We start from the raw sequence: 16,221 nt of genomic DNA, 5'->3' as shown, positions 1-16,221 counted from the left end.
CATTTTTTCATTTGATGGACTTGATAGTTTTCCTTGATAAAAAGCAGGAAAATAAGTACCAATATTTGTGGTTAAGGAGGTGGATCATTCGCAGGAGCGTTAGCTCATTTTTGAACCATGACGCCTGTTTGGTCCTTAAAATAATCCTATGAATTAGGCAAGGAAGACCCTGTCATACCAAATTCACAGAAGAAGAAATTTATCGGAGATTTTGTGGTTTTCCTAAGACCAAAAGATTAGTTAGTGATGGGAATAGATCTAAGACCCAGATCTTTTTATCTCAAACCTTTGCTTTTCCTTCATACATAACAATTTATACATACATAGACCTTCATATATAAAATCTCAAACCATGTCTTTCTTGCCTTGTACAGCAGACCTGAAAGCACAGGCAATTTTAGGAAATGTTAAAACATGTAGTAGGGCTTTTGGCCTTGAACCAAGGCAGAAGAGTAAATATCTGAACCTTTTTTATGTCAACCCAACCAAACCTGAAATACCGCATTGCTTCTGGCTCTGTTCCCCTAACATTACTCAACCCTCTAGAACTATTTATAATAAATCTATACAAGAAACTGTGGTAGATAATTAAAAAGAAAGATGAACAGTGAAACTGAAACAATTCCAGCAAATTTATATCCTCAAAAATCCCAAGAGGACTTTTCCATCTCTCTTGATATCCCTTCCCTAAACTTGTGAGAGAGTAGCAGACACCAGACACATTCTGACCTAAAGAAGAATTATAACACACAGGCCAGAACTGGGCCAGCATGAATGGGGGAAGCATCAGAGCCCATTTCTCCTTCACTCAGTAGCTGTCATGCCATCCAAGCTGTCCTCCCTGGGCCTTTATAAAGCAGGTATGCCAGGCATAAAACCATCATTCTTATCCCTTATGATTTGTCCTAGACAACTCTATCTATACCCATCTGTGCACACATTTACAACACAGAATTTATGATTCACATTTGACATCATTCTACCACTATGGAAAAATAGAAGTGCCATATTAGGCTCTGACAGAAGTAGTAAGTGTTTGTTACTAAAGAATGTGATCATTCCCCAAGAATGTTAACTCCAGAACCCAATGTAAGTCTCTAAATACTCCTATATGTCCTTAAAATAATAATATTTAATAACATAAATTAATAGACATCTTTATTTAACAATTACAGTATGTTCCTCAAATAACTGTATATGGGCAGTTTAGTAGAAGGTTTAGAGTATCCTATAATGCAGAGCTTCTCATTGTCAATGCTATGACACTGTGGGCTTGATGATTTTGTGTTGTGGGGAGTGCCCTGTGCATTGTAAGATGTTTAGCAGCATCCATGGCCTCTACCAACTAGATGTAAGAAGTATTCCCCAGTTTTATATTGAAAGTATTCCCCAGTTTTTAATTGAAAAAGTCTCCAGATCTTACCAAACATCCCCTGAGGATAAAACTGTTCCTGAATGAGAACCATTGGTGTAATAGAAAGACAATGGGTCATCTTAAAATCTTAACTCCATCTCTTAATAGCTCTGTGGACTGGACAAGCTACTCAACCTTTCTGAGCCTCAAATCCCTCTTCTATAAAATAGAGGATGTAATACCTACCTTGTGTAATTTGTGAGACCTAAAGATGTTTGATATGTAAAGTATGTACTTACACATAAGAGGGAATAAAATAACATACACACATGTACAAATGTAATTTGTAATAAATATATCTGGGCTGGACAAATGTCTATTGTAAATCTATGTTGGCAATGAGGCAATATGCCTGCAGTTGTAGTTTTCAGATCTATAACACAGAGCTAGTAGAAGCAATGCTCAAAACAGACAAAACTTTCTTGTTGATAAATGTTTTTTCCCTTGCAAAATAATAACACATGTACCACCTACTAATACCTGAATATACATGACCAATGGGACTAAAATGAGTTGAGAATGTATTGATCTTACTTGCATATACAGAGATTTTAGATAAATTATTATTAAATTTGTAAATTAGGAATCATACTATTATTTGTTTGTTTCAACTGACATGATTAACATGCATCAGGAGTCTCCCTACCTTGGATTAAATATTACCTCTTGGGAAACTTGTTTTTCAGATAGCTACTAGCTTCCCAGTTAGAAAATGGCTGTCTCGTCCACCCATCCACCCTCTTGATACCCTCTTACTTTTCTTCTTCAGGACGTTTCTTTATCCAGCTGTTGTCCTGTAAGAAAGTCCTTCTTTTGTTCACCTCATGAAAACCCTGTTGTCTCAGTGTGGTCCCCTGACTGGTACTCTTCATACCTATCAACAGAAAAAATAAAAAACTAAGAGATGCAATTGCATGGGGTTAGGTGTGAGTTTGTTAACCTAGATGTCTTGAGAAGCGCATCTCAACTGGTCAGCATCAATCCTCTAGGCTGACAAGGCCAGTACTGTTTTAAAGTTGGATACGTTGGTAAGAAAGAACAAATCCCATATCACATCATCAAAGATAACATACAAAACTGCTCAGGTGCCAAGTGAAACTACCAGTGTGCTTCATGAAGTCCCATGTGGCACCCAGGAATATAGAAACACACGCATGGGATAAAACAAGCCAGGGTTTGGTGGGTTGGCAATTTTATTCAAAAAGAAGTATACACAAGACTGTTTTACAAGTACTTAGTAAATGATAGTCAAGAAGTCCTGGTGCTTCTGACTATATATAACTGGATTCATTAATCTCAGGGGAGTCAGAAACATGGAATGTCCCACATACAAAAGAACATTTTTATTGATTTTTTTTTAATTTGAATTGCAATTACATGAGTAAAAGCTATAGCACTCTTACTTTTTCCTTAAGCCTAACTTTGGAATGTTAATTAGATTAGACTGTTGCTTCTAAGCATTCCACTCTATATAAAAGAATTAAGAGCTAAGCGTTGTTTTTCTCAGATTTTTAAGTTTTCTGAGTAAGGAAAATATTATCTACATTACCATTTCCTGTGGGAGACATTTTTCTTGAGGTAAAATTGGACATGCTGCCTCCAGAAAGGATCTAAAAGAAAAATAAGGAGGGGGAAAAACAGCAATGACTCTAAGAATCTACAAGGAACTCTTTCACTGGTAACGAAACACATTTTTAAAGGACATTAAGAAAATCACATGATCTGTTACAATGAATACATGATATAAAGTGCCCCCTAAGAACCTAAGAGTTCATCTATTCCAACATATTTATTTTACAGATGCAGAAATTGAGGCCAAGAGCAGTTAATGTCTCCTATATTATATAACAAACAATTGGCTGAATGAGACCATCAATTAACTCATTTATTCAATCAATAAATGTGCATTGAGTGTTTATAGTATGCTTGGCGCTAAGCCAGGAGTCAGAGACAAAAAGATGAGTAAGAGAAATGTCTGGTCAGGTCAATAAGGAAATTGAGACGTGGAATTCACGGCACAATATGCAGGGTGCCCTGAAGGGAAGTGGCCCCTTGGGGAAGCCAAAGTGAACTCAGGACTGCATTATGACTTTGTGAATCCTAGACACTTTTGCTTTCATAGGCGTCTTCCTTCACACAGGCAGGCACAGACATACACACACATGCCCACACAGTTAAAAATCTATTTTTTTATCGTTAGTATAAAGATGAAAAATAATCCAGGCTGGCTTAATTAGCATACATTCGTTATTATTATAATATTCATTTTTTTCTTCTGTTGTTAAAAGGAATTAAAATTAGAAACTTTTTGTAGGCCCCTAAAGCTATCATTGGCCCTAGGCACTGTTTTCTTTGTTTAATGGTTAAATTAACCCTGGGCTTCCCTGAATGTGGGATTTTCAGTTTTAAAACTGAAAACGTCCTGGGCAAATGGGGATGACTGACTTCCTATGTGGGATATTATATTTTTTGCAGAATCCATCCAACTATAAATGTATGAAATGATGGCGGGACATTAGATCTCAAGAAGCAAGTTGTAGGCCCAGCTTTATTCATTCAAAGTTCTGTGACTAAGGGGAGCTTAGGTGGCTCAGTAGGTTAAGTGTCTGCCTTTGGCTCACGTCATGATCCTGGGGTCCTGGGATCAAGACCCCGAGTAGGCCTCCCTGCTCAGAGGGTAGTCTGTTTCTCTCTCTTCCTCTGTCCCTCCTCCATGCTGGTGTGCATGCTCTCTCTCTCAATAAATAAATAAATAAATAAATACATAAAATCTTTAAGAAAAGATTCTGTAATTGAACCACATAAATTCCTTATAAAATGGACTAATGAAACCGGCCATCACAGGTTTGTGATAATTAAATGAAAAATGTACACAAACATTACTCATTAAACTATAAATGCTATTGCAAATTAAAACCATACTACTGGGCAGATGTTCATAGGTATGATTCAGGGATTCTAAAAGACCCTGTCTCTCACCCTCTGATGCAAAGCATCTCCTGCAATAACTTGCCATAGGACCTGAAGTGGTAAAGACACATTCCTTTAGATTATGTCATCATTTTCTTGGGGTCTTCTTTTAGAATGTCCATACCCTCACCCTAGAAGTAGGTGAGAAATGGAATGTATTGGACCTACAGCCAATAGCTGAATGACCCAGGGCAAAAGGTAGTGCCAATTCTGCAGGTGATTGATGCTTCAGAGCTCACTATGAGATCAAGCCCTGTAGCTAGATTGAGAGAGCATATCCTTGCTCAGCCTCTGCCCCTGCCTCCACTTCCTGCTACCTTTCTTCTTTCTCCTGAGAGCTTACCCTCAAGAAGTCATAGGCACCCAAATTCCTCTCAGGTACTGATTCTAGGAATCCAACCTATGACTAACTACCAATGTAATCAATCAGGGCATTATCTTCACAGAGATCAACAGCTGTTCATATCACTAATAGCTGAGAGTCTGAAGGTCTTAGTGAAATTAGAAATATTTGCATTTAAAGGATGCTGTTTACTGAATGCTACCTTATGTGAGTTCAGTTACCTCATATATCAAAAGAGGTGAAATAGTTGTTTTGAAGATCAAATTAGATGACATATGTAAAGTGTCTAATTATTGCCCAGCATACTGAAAGTACTCAGTTAAAAAAAAAAAAGATTTTATTTATTTGAAAGAGAGAAAGCAAGAGATAGAATATAAGAGGGGAGAAGCAGACCCCTGCTGAGCAGGGAGCCCAATGAGGGGTTCAATCCCAGGAGTCTGGGATCATGACCTAAGCCAAAGGCAGACATTTAACCAACTGAGCCACACAGGCGATCTATGAAAGGGCTCAGTTTTTAATCTTATGCCTCTATCATCTTGGAAAGCAGAGAACAAAGATATAAAGTAGGTGTGTTTGGGTGTGGGGAGAGGATGCAACAGCCTTGACGTTGGGACACTGGGTATGCAGGGAGTGTGGGCAGCCTCTGGCTGGCAGTATTTGAAGGTCACTAAAATTTGGCAGAAAGGGGTGGAAAAGAGGCCTGTGAAGACAAACTTCAATCTCAACTACTTATTTATTTCACCTCAGTCTGGCTCTTGGCTAACCTTCCCCTGTTTCTCAATGGGTTCCGATAAATACTCTTCCTGAGCTGGTAAAGACCTAGAGAGTTCGATCTGGTTGAATTGAGATTCTCCAATGGGCAAAGCTGAAATGTATACTTGATGATACATTTGCAAAGACCGTACATTACATGTAAGACACAGGGCAAGGTAAATGGAGAAAAGGCATTTTATAGTAGTCTGTCTGTCTATCTCTTCCAAAAGACTGAGTGTCCTTGGGCAAGACCTAGCCTTTCCCTTCTTTATTTCCCATGCCTGGGGCAGAGTAGTTGCTACTTAGGTGCTTACTATAGGCTGAATATGTCTCCCCCAAGGTTCATATGGAGAAGCCCCATACCCAGTACCTCAAAGGTATGACTGGATTTGGAGACAGAGCCTTTGAAGACATGATTAAGTTAAAATGAGGCCATTAGGTGGGTCCTAATCCAACCTATCTGGTGACCTTATAAGAGGAGGAATTTTGAGCACACAAAGAGAAACCAGGGATGCAGGTGCACAGAGAAAAGACCATGTGAGGACACAGAAAGTGGCCATCTGCAAGCCAAGGAGAGAGGTCATAGGAGAAAGCAAACTTGATCCCATCTTGACCTTGGACCTGAGCCTCGAGAACTATGAAACAATAAATTCGGGCTGTTTAAGTCAACTGGTCTGCAGTATTTTGTTATGGCAGTCCTAGCAAATAAATGAGTACTTATGGGAAGTACTGGGATGTATTGAACTTGGAGCACGGGATCCCTGGGTGGCGCAGCGGTTTGGCGCCTGCCTTTGGCCCAGGGCGCGATCCCGGAGATCCGGGATCGAATCCCACGTCAGGCTTCCGGTGCATGGAGCCTGCTTCTCCCTCTGCCTGTGTCTCTGCCTCTCTCTCTCTCACTGTGTGCCTATCATGAATAAATAAAAATTAAAAAAAAAAAAAAAGAACTTGGAGCACAAGCCTTCCTGGTGTGCAGCTTGCCACTTGCCACTTACGGGAAAAATGATTTAAATATCTCTATAATAGTTATGTCATTCAAAGGGCTTCATCTCTGACCTGTGTCCTTTGTGCCTTCAATTTTCCTACTGCACAGGGTCACTACTAATGGCAATAGCACCTGCTCTGAGATGGGGTGCCTCACAGCCATGGTCTCGTTCTCATCCTACACTCTGTGAGGTAGCTATTATTGCCTCCATTTCCCAAACAAGACACCTGAATATCAGGGAGAGTATGTGCCATACATAGGGTAGGAAGAAATAGAATCTACCTTCCAAACCAAAGCCACCTCTTTGGACAGCAACCAGCAATAATACTCATCCTGAGTAATGCAAGACTGAACCAGTACCCTGACATTAGCATGAGAGGAAAGGGAGACCCTAGTGGCCTCCACCTGACTCCTGACATCTCACTCTTCGGGAGTGCCATGAGCTCTGCCCTGGGTGCCTGGCAGTAGGAGAACCTGGACAGCCTCTGCAGCAGACAAACCCTCACAGAGCAGGCTTCTCTATGTGCTCCTTGATATTTTCTTGGTTATGAACATATGTCTCCATAAAAACTTGTATGGGAAAGGTCATAGCAGCATTATTCAAAATAGCAAAAAAGTAGAAACAACACAAATGTCCGTGCATGGATGAATGGGTACATAGTGTGTGGTATACAACATGAAAGTGCTACATTCATACATTTAACTCAGCAGCTTCTTAAAAATGAAGTTTTGGTATATTCTACAACATGAATGAACCTTGAAACATGCTAAATGAATGAAGTAAAAGGCCACATGTGTATAATTCTATATGGATGCTGTTTTTGTTTATTTTTAATTTTTTTTAAAGATTTTATTTATTTATTCATGAGAGACACAGAGAGAGGCAGACACATAGGCAGAGGGAGAAGTAGGCTCCCTGTGGGAGCCCGATGTGGGACTAGATCCCAGGACTCTGGGATCATGACCTAAGCCAAAAGCAGGTGCTCAACCACTGAACCACCTAGGGGCCCCATAGATGCTGTTTTTAAATTTTCTTTGCTATTCTACCCACTTCCTACCTCAATTCACCTCCCAAGTAGAATTAAAGGGGCAGAAACTGCTGCCTCTTTAAGTTCTTCTGGGTAGGGAGGAGAGTTCAGACAATAATAATACTTTATATGATTTTATAGAATTTATATTTACCCCATTTGGTTTCCATAACAACAGTCAAGAGTGGTATAATTCTATGACAACATGGATGGAGCTACAGAGTATAAAAAGCTAAGTGAAATAAGTCAGATAAGGAAAGACAAACACCATACAATTTGACTTATTTGTGGAATCTAAACAAAACAAAACAAAACAAATGAACAACAACAACAACAAAAATACAGAAACAGACTCATAAACACACAGAACAAACTGGTGATTGCCAGAGGGGAGGAGGATGGGAGGATGGGAAAAATAGGCAAAGGGAATTGAGAAGTACAAACTCTCAGCTATAAAATTAGTAAAGCACTAAGGTGAAAGGTACAGCATAGGGAATATAGTCCATAATATTGTAATAACATTGTATGGGGACATATGGTGACTACACTTATAGTGGTGAAAACTGATTAATATAAAGAATTGTCAGAATCACTATATTCTACACCTAAAACTAATATAACATTGTATGACAAATATACTTTAGTTAAAAAAAAAAATTAGAGGGATCCCTGGGTGATGCAGCGGTTTAGCGCCTGCCTTTGGCCCAGGGCGCAATCCTGGGGACCCGGGATCGAGTCCCACGTCGGGCTCCCGGTGCATGGAGCCTGCTTCTCCCTCTGCCTGTGTCTCTGCCTCTCTCTCTCTCTCTGTGACTAAATTAAAAAAAAATTAGAATGATATAATCCCTACCTTGTAGAGACAGAAACAAAGACAGCTTGAGTAGCTAATGAGTGGCAAAGCTGGGACTCAACCTGAGGCTTTCTAGCTAGAGGCTCATCATTTTTTCCTCTATGCCAGGGACTCCCACATTGTCAGCACTTCCTGCAAAGTGGTACAGAGAAAAGCAGGTATCTCCTCTTTACCTTATATTTAGAGAATGGCTCTAATCAGATCCAACATTTTGCTAGAGGGCCTGATATTTTCATGCCTTCCATAGCTAGGCATTCTTTAGGAGTTCTAGTTTAAATGGAGACAAATGAGATAAAACAGCCAAGAAGCTCATTGCCCTTAACCTCCTTCTTCCTGACAATGACTAGCTCAGTTATCCTGTAAACACCTCACTGGCTCCACCCTGAGTCTCTATAATACTTTCTAGGAAAGTTTCCAACAAACCCACTTGCTTTCTCTAGGACGCTCAGTTCTATCTTATTGCCTCTTCCATGAAGGTCCCTGGGAAGAACTTAGCCTTTTGTACTTCATCCTCCATCTTCTATCAAACTAGGATGCCATGCAGAAGGCAGGAGCTGCCATCTTGGGACCATCTTGGGAATCATATAAAGTATTATTATGATTTAATAAATCATATGATTTTATAAATCATATAAGTATTATTAAAGATTTCATATCTTTATGAAAAAGAAGACTAAAGTCACATACTAAGAATGGCAGAGCAGGAAGTTGAAGGAGCCTAGTGCCTTGACAGTATCATAAAGCTGCCATAATAGCCCTGGATTATCTATCTCTTGACTTCTCCTTGCAAGGAAAAAAATAAACCACAAGTATGTTCAGGAGATTATTTTTCCATATATTTATTACACAAGCTCAATGCTCTTCTTACCTGTTATGAGGCCATTGTGGAGCAAACAGAAGCTAGGTATAGTAGGTTAAAAGTAAGATATAAAAAGCCCTTGGTGGTCTACAAAATATAAGATATCAATAACTCTTGGAGTGCCTGAGTGGCTCAGGCAGTTAAGTGTCTGCCTTCAGCTCAGGTTATGATCTTGGGGTCCTGGTATTGAGCCCTGCATTGGGGTCCCTGCTCAGTGAGGGGTATGCTTCTTTCTCTCCCTCTGCCCTCTGCTCATGCTCTCGCTCAAATGAATAAATGAAATCTTTAAAAAAAAAGACATCAGTGACTCTTTTATTAGTAAAACATTATTTCTTGCAATGTCTATGTGTTCAATGTTCCTAGCAGGAAGGATCACTTCTTGAGTCCCTATTATTACTTCAGATTGCGCCACGTGCTTTATGCATATTATTTTGTTTAATCTTTCCAAATGAGTACTATCATTTCTAATTATAGGAATCTGAAACTCAGAGAGGTTAAATATTCTGCCCAAGGTCACACAGTAAGTGGCAGAACCAGGAACTGTAATTAGTTCCATATGACTGTACACCAAGGCTCCTTTGAGTACATGATACTACATGTCATTCAAAGTATCATGTGATCGAGCCAACACCAAACACTCAAGGAAATGCCCCGGAGTTCTGAAAAATGGAAGATAATGGAAGAATTGCTGGGAGAGCAGAAATAATGAATGGCTGCTCCAACATCCCTGGACAGCCCAGCCTGGAGCCTCACCCTGTTGCATCTACACTGAAGCCATGAGTCGCCTGGCACTACTCCTGACCAGACTCCTTCCCTGGATCTATCTTCCTACCAGATAATTTGACAATGTTTTATACTCTTTCTTAGTCCCATGCTGTCCATTGGCACAAAGTAAATGATAGAGGAACATGCATTCTATTTTCAGGTGATAAAAGTTTAATAATATGCAAGAGTTTTTTTTTTTTATGAAAGTGACTAATATTGTGAGAAAATAAATTTTTCTCATTAAATCCACACGTTCCTCTTTTTAAAAAATTTTATTTATTTATTCATTTATTTATTTATTTGAGAGAGAGAATGCATGAGAGTGGGAGTGGAGGCGGGGAGAAGAGGTGGAGGGACAAATAGACTCCATGCTTTGTATGGCTTGATACCATGACCACAAGATCATACCCAGAGCAGAAACCAAGAGTTGGCTGCTCAATTGACTGAGCCACCCAGGCACTCTGCATGTGTTCCTCTCAGACCGCCCATACAATCTCCCTCAGCCTCACCTTCCTCTTTTCCTCTTAGGACTCATCGGCCATGTCACCCTAACCATCTCCCCATGTCAGCCGATTTGGTGGCCCAGAACCATTCCAAGAAGCTCCAACCTAAAACCTCTAATGTGCAAGCCCATCTCATCCACCTTTCATGCCTCAGAGAGTTTACTGCAATGGAACTCTTTCCATCTTGCCCAGAATATAAAGCAATATTTTTCATATATGGATATTTCCTGTATTGTTATTAAAATGGATCAACAACATATGTCTTTGTGAATAACCCTTATTAATAATTAACATTAATTAATTATCCTTTTGCTAAGTGGACCAGAGATAACAAACCTCTTAAACTGATACTGCCAAAAATATATGAGGCCAAATTTTATTTTTATGGCTTTTTTAGAAGAAATTACTTATTTCAGGGACTGAAGTTATCCCGAGTTTCAAATCTATTCAGACACCTTCATATCTGTGTCTATAAGATGTCTAGTAATGACACCACAGTAGCCTAAGTTTAGCCAATTAGACTTATTTCTAAGTGCTGCCCTTCAGTTTCATTCCAATTAAGTTTTTAACTTCTCAGGAGAAAGATTCTAATGTTGGCTTCTCAAAAAGCTGCTAGCAGTGCATATGCCTAACAATGGCAGATTACCCGCAACTGTATTGTAAGCGTGGAATTTTGATGGGAAAAGATGTGTGAAAGCTGTCTCTATTATTCTGGACACTACAAAAGCCTTTCCCTTTAAAGTATCAAATGCATAAGTTTAAAATTCTGATAAGAAACCATGACATCAAATCAATAAAGACAGAGGAAAAAAACTTCAACTGCTGGCCCATCTTTCGTTTCCCCTTTGTGGCCAAACAGCAGAAAGAGCTGGTTTTGACCCATGCCTACAGCCTACAGCCTACACACGGCATCTATCTGTCTTTAGGCTTTAGATGAAATCACTCTTCTTAAGCTCTGAATCACAAAAGCAGTCAAATTTCTTAGTTCTCTTTGGTTGTATCTGAAACTATCAAACATCTCCTATTTCTTAAATTTGTCCTCTTTTCAGCTTCTTTTCATCTCCTTACGGTCTTTCTCAAATTCCTCCAGTGTTTGTAATAACAGCACTATTATTTGTAATAATAATAATAGCACTTTCCCAAGAGCCCTTAGGTCCCTTAGCTTAAATCCAATCTTAGTTTCAGCTCTTCCTGTCCCAACTTCAAAAATTTCCTGGACCACTCCCTAACTAAGATACAAGTCTTTTCCTTCATCATTTGGATCTTCTTGACAGAAAAAAGACTGTGGATCTCACTCTTCCCTTCCTGCACAAGCACAAAATGCCTCTTGGCTTACCTAATAAGGTCCTTACCACTCCTTGCTAACTTTCTCTTCAGAAAGATCAGGTAAGCAAAGAAACTGGGCTGGTGAGTTGCATAGAGGAAAGAGAATAGGAAAAATGAGGCAGGAAAGAGGAAAATAAGCTGACAAAATAGACAATGAGAGAAAAAAGAAGTAAAACAAAAGATAAGAAAAAATCAATTCTGACTGCGGGTATCTGGGTCATGTGATAATGTTAGCTGTATGGAGCTCAGATTTTATATGTATTATCTCATTTAAGAAACCCCCACAACAATCTTTAAGGTGCTATTATTATCCTCATTCTACACCTATGTGAAACTTTGTGATGAATGATTTCAATGAAGCCAGAGTTTTTTTTGCAGATGATAGGGCAGAAGTTGGAAATATGGGCAGTGGGTGAAATTAGTTGTTTCAGGAAAGAAGTTTTAGGATGAACAGTTTGCCGCTATTCACATGATACATGGTTGGGATTCAATCTGGCAACAAAGTTCTTGTTCCAGTAGCCTATGAAGCAAAAAGGGGCTGGTAGGTGAAAAGTGACAGGCTAAATGAAAGGGTGAGAAGAAGGACATTTCCTCCACTGTAGATCCCTGATGGACTTCAACCAAGAGTAAGATTAGGTAGGCTTTCTTGGATCATTTTACCAAAGTATCATGAGATCAGCATTGAGTGATAATCGGTTATTTTAACTGCTCCAAAATCTTCTGCTCTACTTATGTAAACTGATATCTTTATGAAAAAGAACAAATGCGAACAGTCACCTAGAGGAAATCACTATAGTGATGGAAAGCATTAAAAAGCTAATCTAGAGTAAGGAAATAAATGCAGCAAAAATGGCTTAAAATGGCATATGTACATGCTCTGGTTGTGCATGAAAGTCTGGAGGGTTTCATGGCTCAATAATAGTGCCATATCCACTAGTACTTGTTCTCAGAAATCACTGATAACCGGAAAAAACTCTAGAAACTGGAAAAGAACAAATACCATTAAGCTATTTTCTATAGAAGAGTAAGAGGAGCCTGGTAATCACAAACCAATAAACAGAAGCCTGCTTCTAGAAGATAAATAAAACAAACCACCAAACAACCAATTACCACCTAAAAGAACATGAAATATTATGTAAGAAGAAAACAAACAGGTCTTCATGAAGTGCAAACATTAACAGGTCCACTTACATTAATGGATTCTTTTTAGCCTTCACATGCAGTGTAGAAGCAAATCCAATAATTACCAGGCTGGTAAGAACTCATTTAGCCTGCTGCGATGGTTAGAAATTTGCTATTTCTTTAGTCATGCAGCCTCATAGTCTGAGCTTAGCACTGAGAAACTTGCTTACTGTCAGTGAAACAGTTCTGAATGTAGTGCAAGTGAAATCTTTCAGCCAGTCCGATGTCTACATGCTACCGGTTTTCTGGTACCCACATAGCATTTTCTGTTTGTTCTATTTTTAGTGTGGGCCCTCACTAGCACCTATAATTTCCACAGAATGACAGCATCAAGTTCTAGCATGAAGAGTCCTACTCTCTGGGACAATGATCTGTTTCAGCCTATAAAAGACACTGATCTAATACTTATTAATAAAAACGCTATCACACAAAAGTTATCTATGACCTGAGCCCTTCATGCGCTATTTTCAGTTCCAGTCGAGAACGTTCGTTAAATGAGCGAAAACCCAAATTTTTAGCCATGGACTATGAGCCAAAACCCCATTTGTTACCATAAGTAGTATTTCATATTCACAACAGCTCTGTCATGAGGTCATTCTTTATCCCCATCTTACACAGTACCATATTTTTCATTGTGTCAGTAATACATGCTCAAAAGAAAATGTGAAAAGTCAAAGAAAGCACAAAGAAAAAAAATGAGACACCTTTCATCTATATCATTATTTTCTTCCAGAGATTTATTTGCCTACTAGAGCCTACTGATCCACATTTTTCAATGTCATTAAAAACGATTAAATGAGGGACGCTTGGGTGGCTCAGCTGTTGAGCGTCTGCCTTTGGCTCAGGGCGAGATCCCAGGATCAGGGATGGAGTCCCACATTGGGCTCCCTGCAGGGAGCCTGCTTCTTCCTCTGCCTGTGTCTCTGCCTCTCTCATAAATAAATAAATAAAATATTAAAAAAATTAAATTATTTCTCCTGCAACTAAAACACATTTCATCTAATGTGTCTATTAATATAACATTACTCTTCTGTTGTTTCCAACAAAACCATACAAAAATCTTTTACCACATCTCTGATTTTTTTTGTATGGATCCCTAGAAGTGAAATTATTTGTCAAAGGGTATAATTTCGAAAATGTTCTTGATCCCTATCATCAAGTCTCCTTCCTTAAACCCTGTATCAGCTTATAATGCACCAGCAGCATATAAATGTCCATATATTCACCAGCTTTTAGAATTGTCATTTATTAATCCGTTAATAATTTGATCAGTGAAAGTGGAATCACTTTATCTCAACTGCATATTTTCATAATCCTATCCGTTATTTTATTTATTTTGTGAATTCTCCATTGATTAATATTATATTTCTTATTGTTTCCTTATTGTCTTCATGTATAGGTAATATTAATTTTTACTTTCCCAATTTTTACTTGTCTTCTAATTCTGAATTTTTTATCAGCAGCTTTCAATTTTCTAATTATCTTTATCCTTATGAATTCTTTCACTCTTTAAAAATTCCTGTAGACTTGGGCAGCCCAGGTGGCTCAGTGGTTTAGCGCTGCCTTCAGCCCAGGGCCTGATCCTGGAGACCCGGGATCGAGTCCGATGTCGGGCTCCCTGCATGGAGCCTGCTTCTCCCTCTGCCTGTGTCTCTGCCTCTCTCTCTGTGTGTCTCTCATGAATAAATAAATAAAATCTTTAAAAAAAAATTCCTGTAGACCATGCACAAAACTTCTTTCTGACCTCAAAATCCAAGCAATCACCAAGACCTACAATCCTATATATCTCTTGATAGTATTTCTTTTGATATTCAGACTACCAATTCAAACTGCCATAATCTGTTTGCCATTTTAACAGCTTCCTAGATATATTGCTGGATCCCAGGCCCAGTTAATCCCTTCTAACCCATTCTCTGCCAAAGAGTCACCACCTTGCTTAACACTCTTCAATGGTGCTCCATCTCCGTCAGGATAAAACCAAGTTGTTAACAAGGCTTACAAATCCACACCCTCCTGCTTCATCATCCCCACTCCCCATTCCTCACTCAAGCTCTAGTTTCAGCCACATTAAATTGTGCCAATTTCCTGAGGGCTTCACCCATTTTACACCTTTAAGCTGTTCCTTATTCTATGTACTAGGCCCAAAACAGTCTTTATTCTGAGCCTTTCCTCACTCATTACTCTCTTTTCAGGAAAGACTTCTATTCATTCTTCGGGTCACATAACCTCCCAGAGGCATTCAGTGACATCATTGCAACCTGCCCCCTACCTCCCCAAGCTGAGCTAAGGGCCCTTCTAAGTATTCAAATAGCAAAGAGTATCTCTCTATAAACACATTCATCAAACAGACTGCCTGGTTGTGAGGCTGACTATTCTTCTATCCCCAGGGCACACAGGAACACACTTATATGCACACACACACACACACACACACACACACACACAGTAAATCCTGAGAACTGTAAACAAGACTATCTTCTCTACAGTTGTGTTTTCAGAACTTATTAGAGTATCTGGCACATAATCGTTTTAGAGGGGATATTTATTGAACAAATGAGATTAATTAAATGTTTACACATAATTTTTTACAATTTTTAAAATATATATATTTTATCGTTACATGGGCACTCTAATACATATGGATTTACTTTGGTAATGGTAGAATGAATCTCTTTCCTGTTGATATATGATTCTTCCTTTGTCACATATAAAATTCTTACATATTCTAGAATATGTCTATTTTGTTTTTGTTTTTTTAATTAATTAATTAATTTTTTTAAAAATTTATTTATGATAGGCACACAGTGAGAGAGAGAGAGAGGCAGAGACACAGGCAGAGAGAGAAGCAGGTTCCATGCACCAGGAGCCTGACGTGGGATTCAATCCCGGGTCTCCAGGATCGGGCCCTGGGCCAAAGGCAGGCGCTAAACCGCTGCACCACCCAGGGATCCCGAATATGTCTGTTTTGTTCCAGAAACCTGTCTTTAGTTTCTTGCAATAGAAATAAACTTTTAATTGCTGTACATTTTAATACCTGTGAAAGCACCCCTCATTAATTTCCTTTGTAGAAATTCTACCAGCTATTCTCACCCTCTTATTTCTTTCAGATAAACTTTAAAATTATTTCCCTCAGTTCCAAAATATTACATAGGAACTTCTGATCAGAATTGCTTGAATCCTATAAAACAATTTGGGAAGAGCTGATACTTATGATATGCAATGGGTCCATCTAAGGACAGTACT

At 38.9% G+C, this 16,221-nt stretch overlaps 1 protein-coding gene across 26 annotated transcripts in view; it reads right to left on the bottom strand.

The window, feature by feature from the left end:
* Positions 1-16,221, bottom strand: part of SCEL (sciellin) — a 297,125-nt gene that overhangs the window by 89,601 nt on the left and 191,303 nt on the right. For all 26 annotated transcript variants that reach the window (XM_049099241.1, XM_049099237.1, XM_025440923.3 and 23 more), the window contains 2 exons: positions 2,964-3,024; positions 2,171-2,288 (listed from right to left, as the gene is read on the bottom strand). In XM_049099241.1, coding sequence (XP_048955198.1) covers positions 2,171-2,288; positions 2,964-3,006 — 161 coding nt within the window. In that variant the 5' untranslated portion in view covers positions 3,007-3,024. The remainder of the gene's footprint in view (positions 1-2,170; positions 2,289-2,963; positions 3,025-16,221) is intronic.

Source organism: Canis lupus, chromosome 22, assembly GCF_003254725.2.
Source record: "Canis lupus dingo isolate Sandy chromosome 22, ASM325472v2, whole genome shotgun sequence".
In the NCBI taxonomy this organism is placed as follows: domain Eukaryota; kingdom Metazoa; phylum Chordata; class Mammalia; order Carnivora; family Canidae; genus Canis; species Canis lupus.
This window is presented reverse-complemented; position numbering and strand designations above follow the sequence as displayed.